The 14,937-nt window shown below is 43.0% G+C and overlaps 1 protein-coding gene across 1 annotated transcript in view; it reads left to right on the top strand.

The window, feature by feature from the left end:
- The window catches only part of cicb (capicua transcriptional repressor b), a 65,889-nt gene that overhangs the window by 48,079 nt on the left and 2,873 nt on the right, over positions 1-14,937 (top strand). The window contains exons 11-19 of the mRNA XM_061777849.1: positions 676-1,534; positions 4,129-4,268; positions 4,346-4,509; positions 7,064-7,263; positions 9,837-10,244; positions 12,182-12,474; positions 12,680-12,837; positions 12,926-13,077; positions 13,764-13,898. Coding sequence (XP_061633833.1) covers positions 676-1,534; positions 4,129-4,268; positions 4,346-4,509; positions 7,064-7,263; positions 9,837-10,244; positions 12,182-12,474; positions 12,680-12,837; positions 12,926-13,077; positions 13,764-13,898 — 2,509 coding nt within the window. The remainder of the gene's footprint in view (positions 1-675; positions 1,535-4,128; positions 4,269-4,345; positions 4,510-7,063; positions 7,264-9,836; positions 10,245-12,181; positions 12,475-12,679; positions 12,838-12,925; positions 13,078-13,763; positions 13,899-14,937) is intronic.

The raw sequence follows: 14,937 nt of genomic DNA, 5'->3' as shown, positions 1-14,937 counted from the left end.
AAAGAAGCTTTAAGACGTTGCAAGTGTGTTTTCACATGAAAAGATGGCTCGGAAAGTTCTCCTACTTACAATGCCGTCCTTTCGTCCATTCCAAAGAAACTCACTGATTCTGCCTAATTCTGACGGATAATGGCTTCTTGGCCAGGTGCCTTAATGGCTCTCCGCATTTTTTGCATTGAAAAAGAAGGATTCCATACGTGGTGTGGGGCATGCCTCTAAATTAGAGCATAAATAGTTGCGTTTTCCACACAAGCACTGGCTAGTGCATCCTAAAAAGGCCTTGTTGCATGAACTGATGAAGCCTGCTTGGATGAGAGATGAAACGTCTTCTAAGACAAACAGAACAGTCCAGTTGTGATTGATTCAATGTCCTGAGAAAAAAATGACCTGGATGAATGAGAATATTCACTGGCATGAATGAGAATATTCACAGTTGTGTTTTCACTTATTTTTATGTTGTACAGTACTATATTTTTAACTACACTACTAAAAAGAAGGTAATCATCGTTCTGAAACTGGAAAAAGTTAATTGTATTTCTATTCATTTCAACGGAAAACATTGCTTCGGTTCAGGAACATTTCTGTCTTGGAAAGAATGAAGTTCATAAACCAAGGTACTGCTGTACAACACGCAGATGACAGATGTGATCAATGTCGGTCTGCTTTGCTTCGCAGCGAGTCTTCGGTCCTGTCATCTGCTCCACGGCATCCTTATCATCCTCGCATCACAGCAGGAGCGTGTACTTGTCCTCTTATCCGGCCAGCAAGCGCTACGACGAAGGGAGATCAGGGGTTTTTTCTGACCCCAGGAAGAGGGGAGAGGCAGATGTCAAGGACTCTTTTGGGGGTGAGGTTGGAGCGGTGCACGCCTCCCCTCTCTCCCTCTCCTCTGGCCAGTCAGTTATCTCTTCATCGCCTTCGCACCTCGGCATTGGTACCGTGCGAGTGGCGTCCACTGTATTGACCAACGTGATGCGCCCTGTCATCAGCACCCCACTCCCCATCGTCAGCAAACCCAGAGATGGCGGCGCCTCCTCCAGTCCTCACCCGCCCGAGAGGAAGCCCATGACCCTTCAGCAGCCGCAACTTTTGATTGGCTCGGGACCAGTATGCAGCGCCCCAGCCACCCCCAGTGGCTACTTCTCCTCTCCATCGCCCAGCCCCGTAGGTGCCGGGGTGGTGACTAATTTAGTGCTAGGCGGCGCTCTGTCAGGGAAGCCTGCCATGCAGCTCATTACCCCGTCCCCCCAGTCTCAGCCCCCGTCCTCCAACAGCCACTCCAACGGCCCCCTGCCCCTCCTCCAACCCCAATTCCTTCCCACCTCCTCCCTAGCGCCTCCGGGGGGTAAGGCACAGGTCCAGTACATACTACCCACCCTCCCCGCCAACCCCAAGAGCCCGCCGCAGCAGCTCTGCCAGCCGACCAGTATCTTCAACCTGCCTGCAGCTCCACCCACGCACACGCCCTTGGCCAATGGGAAGCAGCAGGGTCATAGTTCGCTCGTGTGTTATTCGCCCAGCCCAGGAACAAGAGGTGAGCGCAAAGTGGGATTTATGGAAATTGGGATGGGACTTTTTTGTGGAAAAATACAACTCTAAAATTATGCATCACTGTCTTCATTTTACTTAAACTTTTTTTGTACAGTGGGTACGGAAATTATTCAGACCCCCTTAACCTTTTCACTCTTTTTTATATTGCAGCCATTTGCTAAAATAATTTAAGTTAATCTTTTTTCCTCGTTAATGTACACACAGCACCCCATATTGACAGAAATGTTTTTGGCAGATTTATTCAAAAAGAAAAACTGAAATATCACACAGCCATAAGTATTTAGACCCTTTGTTCAGTATTTAGTAGAAGCACCCTTTAGAGTTAATACAGCCATGAGTCTTTTTGGGAATTATGCAACAAGTTTTTCACACCTGGATTTGGGGATCCTGTGCCATCCCTCCTTGCAGATCTTCTCCAGTTCTGTCAGGTTGGATGGTGAATGTTGGTGGACAGCCAATTTCAGGTCTCTCCAAAGATGCTCAATTGGGTTTAAGTCAGGCTGGGCCATTCAAGAACAGTCACGGAGTTGTTCTGAACTCACTCCTTCGTTATTTTAGCTGTGTGCTTAGGGTCATTGTCTTGTTGGACCTTCGACCCAGTCTGAGGTCCTGAGCACTCTGGAGAAGGTTTCCCTGCAGGGTATCTCTGTACTTGGCCGCATTCATCTTTCCTTTGATTGCAAGCAGCCGTCCTGTCCCTGCAGCTGAAAAACACCCCCACAGCATGATGCTGCCACCACCATGCTTCACTGTTGGGAGTGTATTGGATGGGTGATGAGCAGTGCCTGGTTTTCTCCACACATACCGCTTAGAATTAAGGCCAAAAAGTTCTATCTTGGTCTCATCAGACCAGAGAATCTTATTTGTCACCTTCTTGGAGTCCTTCAGGTGTTTTTTAGCAAACTCAATACGGGCTTTCATGTGTCTTGAACTGAGGAGAGGCTTCCGTCGAGCTACTCAGTTACTCAGTTTGGCTGGACGGCCAGCTCTCGGAAGGGTTCTGGTCGTCCCAAATGTCTTCCATTTAAGGATTATGGAGGCCACTATGCTCTTAGGAACCTTAAGTTCAGCAGAATTTTTTTTGTAACCTAGGCCAGATCTGTGCCTTGCCACAATTCTGTCTCTGAACTCTTCAGGCAGTTCCTTTGACCTCATGATTCTCATTTGCTCTAACATGCACTGTGAGCTGTGAGGTCTTACAGACAGGTGTGTGGCTTTCGTAATCAAGTCCAATCAGTATAAACAAACACAGCTGGACTCCAATGAAGGTGTACAACCATCTCAAGGATGATCAGAAGAAATGGACAGCACCTGAGTTAAAAATATGAGTGTCACAGCAAAGGGTCTGAATACTAATGGCTGTGTGATATTTCAGTTTTTCTATTTTAATAAATCTGCAAAAATTTCAACAATTCAGTTTTTTTTCTGTCAATATGGGGCGCTGTGTGTAAATTAATGAGGAAAAAATGAACTTAAATGATTTTAACAAATGGCTGCAATATAACAAAGGGTGAAAAATTGAATTCTGAATACTTTCCATACCTACTGTAACGCCGCCACAAAACGATTGAAGATAAAAGTGATGCCTTCCATATAAATGGAAGTTATGGAATCAAAGAATTAGTTTGATTAAGCGGGGTACATAGGTGATCAGGCCAAAATTGATCAGCCGACAACGCCCCCATTGCATCACGTGACCAACGAATTGGCCCGCGCGGCCCCTGTGCACAGCTTGACACGCACACGGCAAAAATTGTTGTTGCGTGTAGAACGGAGATCATCTCTCGTGATTGGTCCCACCCGCGCGAGTATAAAGAAGCCTTTACTCTTTTTTGTTTTACTTTTGTTTTTATCGGTGTTGTGTCAAGTGATTTTTCGTGCCAAAATGTTGAGAACCCTTCAAAATTAAAGGGAACATGCTTAAAACAGGAAATCAAGTTAAAACTTGCACATACTGTATAAACCATTTGAGGTGATAAAAAAGTCGCAAATCACTATTTTAACAATGCTATATTTAACTTTTAGCGGAAATAATAATTTATGAATATTAAGACAATTGGGTTAGTTCCACACACATTGCCTTTTATTTCATAGGTTTGTTATTGATACTGGTTATAATGAACCCCAAATCAAATGTTCATTTTAGTTTATGCTGCAGTCTGCTAAGAAAATGGATGTTCATAATTTGGACACCCTTTATTTAAACTTTTTTGACCCAGCCCCCTAAAAGAATCGGAATTGAGAATTGTTTGGAGCCGAAATCGAAATGAGGAACTGGAATTGGGACCGGAATCGCTCAAATTCAAACGATGCCCAACCCCAGCGGCTGCCCATATCACCCATATCAGAAACTCCCTCTGGTGTACAGTCCACCACACAATATAAGAGCTGTAAGCACACACAGATCAGTTTTTTTTCCTTATCATGTGTGGGGGGTCTCACATTTTAAAAATTGGTATGCATGTACCCTACTTTAGCAATGAAAAGTGGTACGCACTTCCTAGCTGTTGAGACTAATATGGCTAGTCAGTTATATGATGCAACAATCAAATAAATGTTTATTCTTACTCTACTCAGTGCAAACACAGTCTCCGGTGCTCCAGGGTAAAATGGTGGTACCCATGGCAATGGTACGCACTGCACCGGCTCCCACCCAGCAGTTTCCCATCGTGGCCCCGCCTCTTCCTGTCCAGAATGGCACTCAGGCAGGAAGCAAGGTTCACAGCCTCGCACTGTAATTAAGAAAATTAGCTCATTATGCGTAGCACTCATTGCATTTAAAAAAAATATCCAGATCATCCAGATTGCACCCATGCCTGTGGTCCAGTCGCAGCTGCCTCAAGGAGGGGCGCTCAATCCCGTCAGCCCCTTTCCCGTGACAATGGCCACCGCTGCCGTCGTGGCTCCAGGACCCACGCCCCCCTCACAGGCTGTTCTGTTGCCGCCCCCAACCACCAGGTATGACCGTGACATAAAGAAATATCAAACAGTTTCCATTTTGACATATTTACAACACATTTCCACTTCTCAGCTGTTTATTGAATGCTGGAGAATTCTAAACACACTCGGAGCATACTCCTGCAGGTGCTGCTGTTAGCCACAGCTCACGTCCATACATATGCAGATTTTCTGATGTCACACACTACCCCATCAGGCCCCGCCTCTTGAAGGCACATGCATGTACACACACATGAACATATGTTCAGAATTTTCTAAACATTTTATGGTTGGAATTTTTGTGTGTCTATTCAACTAACTAATGGTTTAAATGGTAAATGGACTGCACTTATATAGCGCTTTATCTACACCATCACAGTGCCCACACCGCCTCACATTCATATCACATCACATTCCTCACATATATAAATGTTAAAATGTGCTTTCCGTCCACTTTTTTCTTCCACTGATTTGCTATACTATATTTGTTGATTATATTTTTTATTAACCTGTTTATTTCAACTTACAAACGTGGATTCAATTGTTGGTACCCCGCTGTTAATGAAAGAAAAACCCACAGTCGTCACAGAAATAACTTGAATCTGATAAAAGTAATAATAAATAAAGAATATTATGAAAATAAACCAATGAAAATCAGACATTGCTTTTGAGCTAAGGTTCAAAAAACCTATGAAACGGGCCTGGACAAAAATGATGGTACCCTTAATATTTTGTTGCAGAACCTTCTGAGATAATCACTGCAATCAAATGATTTTTGTAACTTCAATGAGACTTTGCACCTCTCAGCGGGTATTTTGGCCCACTCTTCATGAGCAAACTGCTCCAGCTGTCTCTAGACGGCATGTTTTGTCGCGTCTTCAACCTTTGTGGCTTGTCCGAGGTTCTGGGAGAATGTCCTATGGACAGATGAGACAAAACTTTCTGTTTAACCAAAATTCAAAAGTAGTCTGATTTTTCATTTCATTTAATTATTTCATTTATTATTACTTTGGTCAAATTCAAGTTACTTCTGTGACCATTGTGCATTTTTCTTTCATTCACATAGGGGTACCAACAATCTTCTCCATCAGTGTAAGTCTTATTAAATTAAATTTGAAAAACACTGTCGTTGATTTAATTCTATTGAAACATTTTAATAGCTAACAAGTGAACTGAAAGGCTAGTAGATACTCTTACATATTAATTAATATTCCTACAATTATCGATGCATCTAAATAGATTTGAATAGTGTAGAAAAGTTAATTTCAGTAATATAAATCATAGGGATTAATTAAACAGGGAGGAATATACTTTTTTAGAAATCCTACATAATTTCTATCTTGAAAATCATTTTAGTTGTTTCTTATGTAATATTGTAACTTCTCTGGTGAATTTTGAGTTTTTGTTAGCTGTCAGCTTTAATCATCAAAATAATTTAAAAAATAATGCAACAGTGCTGTAATAAATTCAGTGTCCCTTAAAGTCTGGAGAAATGGAAATTCATGGCAGTGTGGTGTTAGTTCATGTGAATTTTGCAAATTGCATCAATATTATCATTACAAATGTTGGAAGTCATATCTAAGATGTTATGTTTTTAATCAAATTGAATAAAATGTTGTTGAAAATGTAATTTCTTGAAAATATGCCGTTTTTACCGATGTGTCTAAACCAGGGGTGTCAAACTCATTTTTGTAGCGGGCCACATTGTAGTTATGGCTTCGCTCGGAGGGCCGTTATGACTGTGAACCCATATAAAATATTGTCTCATATAATGACATATACACAACAAATTGATGGAAAACTAGTTTTAAAATCAGAAGCCAATAAAAAATGTTCATCTATTATTCAATTTTTTCCAAAAAGGTCATTGTAACATAAAAATGCTTGCTCAACATTGATCTCAACATTATACAAGTAAAGACACCAATTTTGGTATTTTCACAAGAAACATGAAGTCGACACACATGATTTGCTTTCGCGGGCCACATAAAATGATGATGTGGGCCGGATCTGGCCCCCGGACCACCAGTTGGACACCCATGGTCTAAACTTTAGGGACCCTCTGTACTCTGTGTGCATTTTTCGCAACAATAACAAGCAATCAAAATCACGACGTGTTCACACAACCGGCAGGCGAAGTGTTTATTTAAGCACAATAAAAAAGCTGTCAAAGTGGTCCATATTTTGCCTGTCAGTGGTATAATTTTGATGTTTACTGTATCTCCCAAGTTGAGCCCAATAAGTGACTTCTTTGTGTAGTGTCTGGAACTGGTGCATGTGTAGGGGGGGGGGGTGAAGGAGAAATACAGCAGGGGTGCTGCTGTGGCAGAGCAGCTCTATTCTGGATGCGTTAGTCATGCTGCTGCTGGCCCCTGCGCTGCCTCTGCCGTCCACCTCCACACGCTACCTCTCAGCTACACACCCACACATATAACACTACTCGTCCTCTGCAGAACTTCTCTTTTTGTTCTCCTCTCCCCTTCTGACCATACTTCCTTCCTGTATTTGTCACATTGTTAAACCCAGTCACCTCTGTAACGTTTTCCACTAAAACAGTCCTATCACCTCTCTGCAGGATCACCTACATGCATTCCACTCCAGGGGTGCCATGCTCTCTGCCAATGGTGTCCACTGCAGCGGCGCCCTCGTCCTCCTGCCCCTCTCAGCAAGCGCTGCCTCTGCCCGGCTCCGCTTACGTGCCACCTTCCCTTGCCACCCTCGGCTTCACGACCATCCCGCCGCCTGGCCAGACGCTGGTTCAGCCACTAATCGCCGGTTAGTGCAGCAGAGATTTGTATCACCTCATTTATTGTATTAAAAACAAGATTTTAAAAACAACGATGGTCAAATCTCCCTATTGAAATGAATGAAAAAGCCATTATACCGCTCCAGTCCATCCTCTCAAAAACACCACAGTTATATGATGTTTCAATGAAAACAAACAGTGTTAGAGTGTAAAATATAAATATAAAAACATAATGAAAAGGAATTTAAAAAGTTAAACTGGTTTTATGAAACGTAATTAAACTGAAATTCACACGCACACACTGGAGTATGTTGGTGTGTTGTGCCTTTAAATGGTGTGCCCTTAGCAAGTGTAGTGTAAAGGCTTCTTTATACTCGCGCGGGCTGGTATTGGCTAGGACACCACGGGGTGGAGTTTCCTCTGCATTTTTTTGGGCCGTTTCCGGTAGCCGCTTTTACTTTCCTTTCAGTAACGGTGAACAAAGCAACAACAATGTCTGCTAGAACAAATGGACCCAGATGATCAGATGATACGATTAATTATGCTGCAAAATCGATCAAGAAGGCGGCAGCGTAGATGGTATGTAGAACCAAGGGGCACTCTTGAGTAATTCATCACGCCATGTGACTACACCAGACCAATCACGAGAGATGATCTCCACGGCGTTCTACGCGCAGCAACAATTTTTGCTGTGTGCGCGTCGGTCACATGACGCAATGCGGGCGTTGTCGGCCGCACGAGCGCGGGAGTATAGAGGCCTTAAGAGCTACACTAGCTCTTGCTCTCTCTCTCTCTCGCTCGCTCCCTGCTCAGCAGCTCTTGTAGCAGGTACTTGGATGACTAAGCTAACCAGTGAGCGTTCAGCAGATGCCACGCTCACTTTCCAGGACTTCACTTACAATTTTCATTTCTTCTTAGCTGTACTGAGAGCTAATTTTCAGCAAAAAGACAAAATACCTGAAATACATGACGTGCAGTGTGAGAAAATGGATGGATGACAGGAAGCATAGTTTGTGAACCGAAGCAATATTTGCCTGAAAAAAATTGCTTGTAAACCAGAGATGGGGGGGGGGACTCGAGTTGCCAGTTTAAGGACTTGCGACTGACTTCTTTGCCAAATACTTAGGCAAGACTTGACTATAGACTTGGTTGTCAAGAGACTTGACTTTGACTTAAACTACATGACTTGACAAATTATCTCGTTTAGAGTTGTAAATCTGGATTTTAAATAAGACAGTTTGCCCTTTTTTTTGGGAAGGAAAGAAGCGTTTTTTGGGGGGTCATTCGCGCCAACCTGGCCAAGCAGTCTGTATTTTTGCACACTTGCCAGTGTGACGTAGCCACCTCCATGAACAACGATGGAAAGAGATCCAAAGATAATGCAATTTGGATTCAAGGATTCTTATTATTGATGAAGTCTGCAAAAAGAGGATGGGAACCTGTATGGGTTGCAACTCACTTTATTCAAGATTACATTAAAGACACAACAACAACCACGTCAAACTTCAATCCATCACGACAAAACTCACAAAGACAAGTGAGCTAATTTAACATCTTAGCTAGCTGGTCAAACATTAAGTTTCATAGACTGGTTTGGGACGAGTAAAAATAAAAAAAAGGAAGTGATTGTGAATGTTCGAGTACAGCTACGTAATGAAAGAGGTGGGACGGTTTATGATAATTGTCCGAACCTTTCATTTCGGTTCATAGACACGCAACTCTTTTCTCTCTCTCTCTCTCTCTCTCTCTCTCTCTCTCTCTCTCTCTCTCATTTACTCATGAGGTGAAGCGGTGTGCACTCTAGGACAGAAAGTAGCGTTTAAAATATAATGCCAAGCGGTGAATACAGAAGAAGTGAAGTGGGGTTTCTAGCAGTCAGTTGTCGAGATTAAAAAAAAAAAGATCCTTGGTTTAAAGTGCACTTAACACAAGTCATTGTGCGCAAGTCAAGGCAAAAAAATCAGCCATGGGGCGGCTCATGTCTTAAAAAAAAAAAAAAACAGATGTTGGGGCACTCATAAGTCGAGGTAACACCGTTAAGTAAGTTAGCAACTATGGGACAAACTAATTTGGAACGCCCCAGAAGTTGTACAATTCATAAAAGTCTGCCTTTAATTTCATGCAAGATGCATGAGGCTGTGAGGGTCCACAGCAAATGATTGACACCTCTTCGGTCTCGTCTTCTGTCGCTGATACGTTGTTCTTCCTCGGGCATGGTGGTTTCTTTAAAAAAATAAATAAATAAAAAACTTTAAACTCCCCTTTTAACACTGCACTTCAATATAGAAAAAAAAACTACTTAATGATTCAATTAAAATGTACGGCACATAGTTAAATAAGAGTTGTGCCTAAATACATATTTAAAAACAAACAGTTCTGAATGATTACAGTAAATGCAGATGTAATGTATTTAAAAGTTAAATATAACTGAAGCATACTTTGGCAGGTTACCTTTGGCATACCAGTGGACGGAGCCCACATACCACGTGTGGGACCCGTACCACACTTTGAGAATCACTTAAACTAAGAAATTGTTTTATTTTAGGTATACTTGTATGGTTGTCAGACTCCTATTTGAACCCTCTTTTCAAACCACATTCAGGTCAAGCGCCTATCCTGGCCACAGCTCCGTCTCCACAGCCCCCCAGCTCCATCCCAGTCTGCGGTTCCGGCGGCCAGGTCGTCACCGCCATCTACCCTCCTTCGCAGAGCATCACTATGGCAACCGGGGTGGTCTCCATGGCGGCCGTCTCCTGCCCCTCCAGCGCTTCCGGCCACATCGTGGCCAAACACACGCCGCCCACCGCTATTGCGGTCGCGCAGCAACATCCAGAGCGCCACCTGCCTGGGGACAGAGCTGCTGACAGGCAGGCAGAGAGGCAGATGGAAGTGTTGATGCAGCCTGAGCGCCAGGTTCAGAGCTCCATAAGTAGCAGCTCAGCAGCGCGTCCCAGTGGGCCCACTGTTACTGCAAGGCCCTGCAGTCCTGCACTTCAAATCCAAACACCGGGTATGCCTGTTCACATTATGACAAAATACTCGCACTATTTGTACTTAAGTAAAAGTACAGATACAAGTGGGGGGGGGGGGGAAAGTATCGTAGAACTTACTTAGAATTTACTCGTTTAATACCGTAACTTAAATAAAAGTAAGAAACTATAGTTGCTAAAATGTACTTCATTACAAATGGCAAAATAAATGTTTACTTTAAATTATATAGAATATCCATTTTGATAATTTGGCGCGACGAAAAAAAAAACATCCCTTTTATTAATTCAGGTTTTTATGCTATCATAGCTATCTCATAGCTTTGCTAACATTGTGAACTGACGAACAAAATAATGCTAAATTGGCCAATTCCTTAAATCTAAATCTAAAATATGGTGCTGCCAATGTCAATGTCAATGCATTTACACACAATTTCTGCAAATTGCAATTTTTATTTATATAATAACACTGTAATTTGTCATGTATAATACACATCCCCCCCAGTCCCCTAAAAATCATCAAAAATTGATCATGCGTATTATACATAGGTATAAGGGTAATGAAAAAATGTTGTCACATCATGTAGATGTGTACCGGTATCTACGGGTTGTGAAAAAGGTGTGCTTTAATTCCAATAAAATACGTAATGTTCATCCATCCATCCATTATCTGAGCCGCTTATCCTCACAAGGGTCGCGGGAGCGCTGCAGCCTATCCCAGCTATCATCGGGCAGGAGGCGGGGCACACCCTGAACTGGTCGCCAGCCAATCGCAGGGCACATAGAAAGAAATAACCATTGGCCCTCACATTCACACGTACGGGCAATTTAGAGTCTTCAATTAACCTACTATGCATGTTTCTGGGATGTGGGAGGAAACCAGAGTGCCCGGAGAAAACCAACGCAGGCACGGGGGAGAACATGCAAACTCCACACAGGTGGGGCTGGGTATTGAACCCCGGTCCTCATAACTGTGAGGCAGACGCTCTAACCAGTCGATCACCATGCCGCACGTAATGTCTAATGTTACTAATTTATATATAACACTGTAGCATAAATTTCGCTACTCATGACGTCCTCGAGGGGGCCGCCATATTATATTGTAGCGTCTTCAATGACCATGGGAGATGCTAGTCTGTTCTTGTGGCTTATTGTCAAACAACAAAACATAGCTAAAGTGAGATGTAGCAGACGCCAGAAACAACAGAAAACAAAAACATCCCGAACACAACTGTTAGCCAGTCTCTCTCTCTCGCTCTCTCTCTCCCGCCCTCCCTCCCACGTCATCCTTCTTTTCTCCCTCCCCTGTTCCTCCAGTGCGATGCGTTCAAAACCACTCGTAAATAACAGCACTAAACAACAGAAACATCATGTTCACACAATCCCTCAACTGCAACAGGCAACAATACCGACACAACCAGTTTGTTACGATGCAGTATCATATTTGTTGCTAACATGTCCGTTTGATAGCATGTCAGGGCATGCACACAGAGCAAGGCAAAAAGTTTCCTCTTTTCAATAAAGTGTTCCGCATTCGTTTTGTTTGACTTATGCGCAAACGAAGTTATTTCTAGTTTACTTCAGGGAACGTAAAAGATTCTTTAAAAACCTTAGTAAAATACAAATTTCTATGCGCATTGTCAAGGGTGCATTATTATTCATTATCATATCTTGAAACCAATTACAAATTAGCATGGTTCAGAATGTTTCTTTCTTTTTATGTAATTCATTCATTCATTCATCTGCTGTTCCACAAAATGAAATAATAATCCATCTCAGTATTTTCCATTTAATGGTATTTGTATTCTATTGAGTCATATAGATTTGGTAAATCATTTGGTAATCATTTTATACTCTTAAATGTAGGTTTTGTCTCTAAAAGTGTTTTTACTGTACTTTTATTTTGGCTTCAAAACTACATATTTATGAATGATTATGATTTGAATATTCTCTTTTTCAGTAAGCACACCCAACACACTCAAGCTCAGCCAGCTCCCAACCAGGCCGCCCCAGAAGGTGAAAGCCACGCTGGCCAGCATCCCGGTGGGCAGCTACGAGGGAGGAGGTCGCGGTAAGGAGCGTGAAAAGGAGCGGGAGAAAGAAAGGGAAAGAGAGGCCACCGCAGCCACTGCCGCATCCAACAGTCACTTCTCCTTCGACCCGGAACCGCCAGGACCCACAACGGCATCTCCCGCTTCGCATTCGGCAGAGGACCCTGCGTCCTGTGATGGCACTGCAGAAACAACCAGAGAGGTAATCTGCTTACAACTCAGCTTGTACGTCAATGAAACACGTGAATTTTTATTTCTCCCACAATTTAAACAATTTCCAGATGTCTTAACTAGCGTGTTGGTGAAATGCTTTTGTCAAAATACCGCACGGATCTGGAATCATAGATTGGTAGATAGATAGACAGATAGAAAGGGTTAAAACTCTTGGATGGTTGCGTTTTGTTTAGGCTGGATGGAAGGAATCCCTCCCTTCCTCTCCTCTACCGCCTCCATTAGCCACCGAGCCCACCCTGCCGCCCCCCCACACCGACAAAGACGAGCCGGTGCCAAAGAAGATCAAAGTCCGCCCGCCGCCTCTGAAGAAGACCTTTGACTCTGTGGACAAGTGAGTGCTCGCAACGTGACCCCATCAGGGCAACAGGACGGCGCGCTATATACCGTGTGCGTGTTTTTTGTGCGTGCTGGTCGGGAAGGGTGCTGTCGGAGGTCTACTTCGAGGAGCGCTTTGCCGAGCTGCCCGAGTTTCGGCCCGAGGAGGTGCTGCCGTCGCCCACGCTGCAGAGCCTCGCCACGTCGCCCCGCGCCATTCTGGGCAGCTATCGACGCAAGAGGAAGAACTCCACAGGTCGCTATTCATCAATTCATTCATTTTCTATAGCGCTTTTATACACGTACTGTGTTATATATGGTTCATTTTCCAGATACAGTAATTCAATTAATGATGGTAAAGACACTTGCTAGAAAAAAAATAATACAAAATTCTAATTGAGCAATTTTTTCATCCCGTCTTGATTTAATGTGTAAATGTCTCGCATGCTGAAACAGCCATGTTTGAAGTTATTGATGATGGAAACTTTGAGGCCATAATAGTAAATACGATCAAGAGATAAGTACACTCTAAAATAAAGTGCTTTTCATAATGAAATTCAGTGGAGTATGTCTTTACTGTTATTGATCAAATTACATGAAAATGACCCATATCCATGCTCTTGAGTGTGCGGTGCATAAAGTTATTCGACTTGCGACACCCCTTAAAGGCACATCCAACATGATTACTGCAGTAGGTATAGCAATTACACTTTATGAATTAGTTTAACAGGGGAAAAAAAATGGTGCTGTTTTTTTGGGTGCTGGAACAGATTAATTGGCCTTTCAGTTACTTTTAATTGGGAATATTCACATAATATCCAAGTAAATTGAGTTACGAGCTTGGTCACTGACCAAATTCAACTCCCAAGTGAAGGTACCACTGTATACCAGTAATACAGAACACAATTGTAATCTTGTTCTCTTCCATGTCTTGTTTTGTAGACTTGGACTCGGCCACTGACGATCAAGTCTCTCCAAAGAGGAAGAGTCGGCGGCGTTCCAGCTGCAGCTCTGAGCCCAACACGCCCAAAAGCGCCGCCAAGTGCGAGGGCGACATCTTCACTTTCGACCGACCAGGTACTTACTCCACACGCACACCAACCTCCGCACAGTTCAGTGAACCACCGCATATTTGCAAATTCACCTCTTCATGTTTTTTTCTGTGAAACTTATGCTCACCTAGTCATGTTTTTTGTGCACTTTTTATAACTCTAAGATGCCACAAGCTAGCTTAATGTTAACACACAATGCAAAACCATAGACAGGCTCATGAAACTAGCATCGATGTTTCGGTTGTTATAACCCTTTAAGCGATGGCTATTGGAACACAAACAGTGCAGCAACACATGTAGACAGACAATATACCCACACTCACAGGCAGAATCTTTATCCTCTTTGAAAAACGACTATTATTACTCGGGTCCGACCTATATAGATTTTTTGAGGCCAATGCCGATATTTGGCAAAATAAAATTCTGATAACCATCCATTTTCTGTACCGCTTATCCTCACTAGCCAGCTATCTTCGGGCGAGAAGCGGGGTACACCCTGAACTGGGCGTCAGCCAATCGCAGGGCACATACAAACAAACAACCATTCGCACTCACATTCACACCTACGGGCAATGTAGAGTCTCCAATCAATCCATGTTTTTGGGATGTGGGAGGAAACCGGAGTGCCTGGAGAAAACCCACGTAGGAACGGGGAGAACATGCAAACTCCACACAGGCGGGGCCGGGATTTGAATACGGGTCCTCACAACTGTGAGGCAGATGTGCAAGCCAGTCGTCCACCGTCTAGCCCTTCTGATAACCAATTAATTAAAAAAAAATTTAAATGAATAAAGTACCTTATTTTTTTTGTCTCTTAACGCTTAGAATAATAAAGATATGAATTACAGGCAGAACATTTGACTGTTTTGCAAGTCATTGTCATTTAACTTGACGACAGAGAGAATTTTTTGGGGCGGGAGGAATGTTTGTTTGAATGTCATTGTCTTATGTTGTAATGTGCTAATATGTATCAGCCAGATGATTAATCATTCAGGCTCTAATTATTACTGCACCTTACTGAGTCACTAAGTTGCAAAACTTACAACGGTGTAGAGTGCTATTTT

The sequence above is a fragment of the Phyllopteryx taeniolatus genome, chromosome 6 (assembly GCF_024500385.1).
Source record: "Phyllopteryx taeniolatus isolate TA_2022b chromosome 6, UOR_Ptae_1.2, whole genome shotgun sequence".
Lineage (NCBI taxonomy): Eukaryota > Metazoa > Chordata > Actinopteri > Syngnathiformes > Syngnathidae > Phyllopteryx > Phyllopteryx taeniolatus.
Note: the sequence above shows the minus strand (reverse complement) of the source record. Positions and strands in the feature narration are given on the sequence as shown.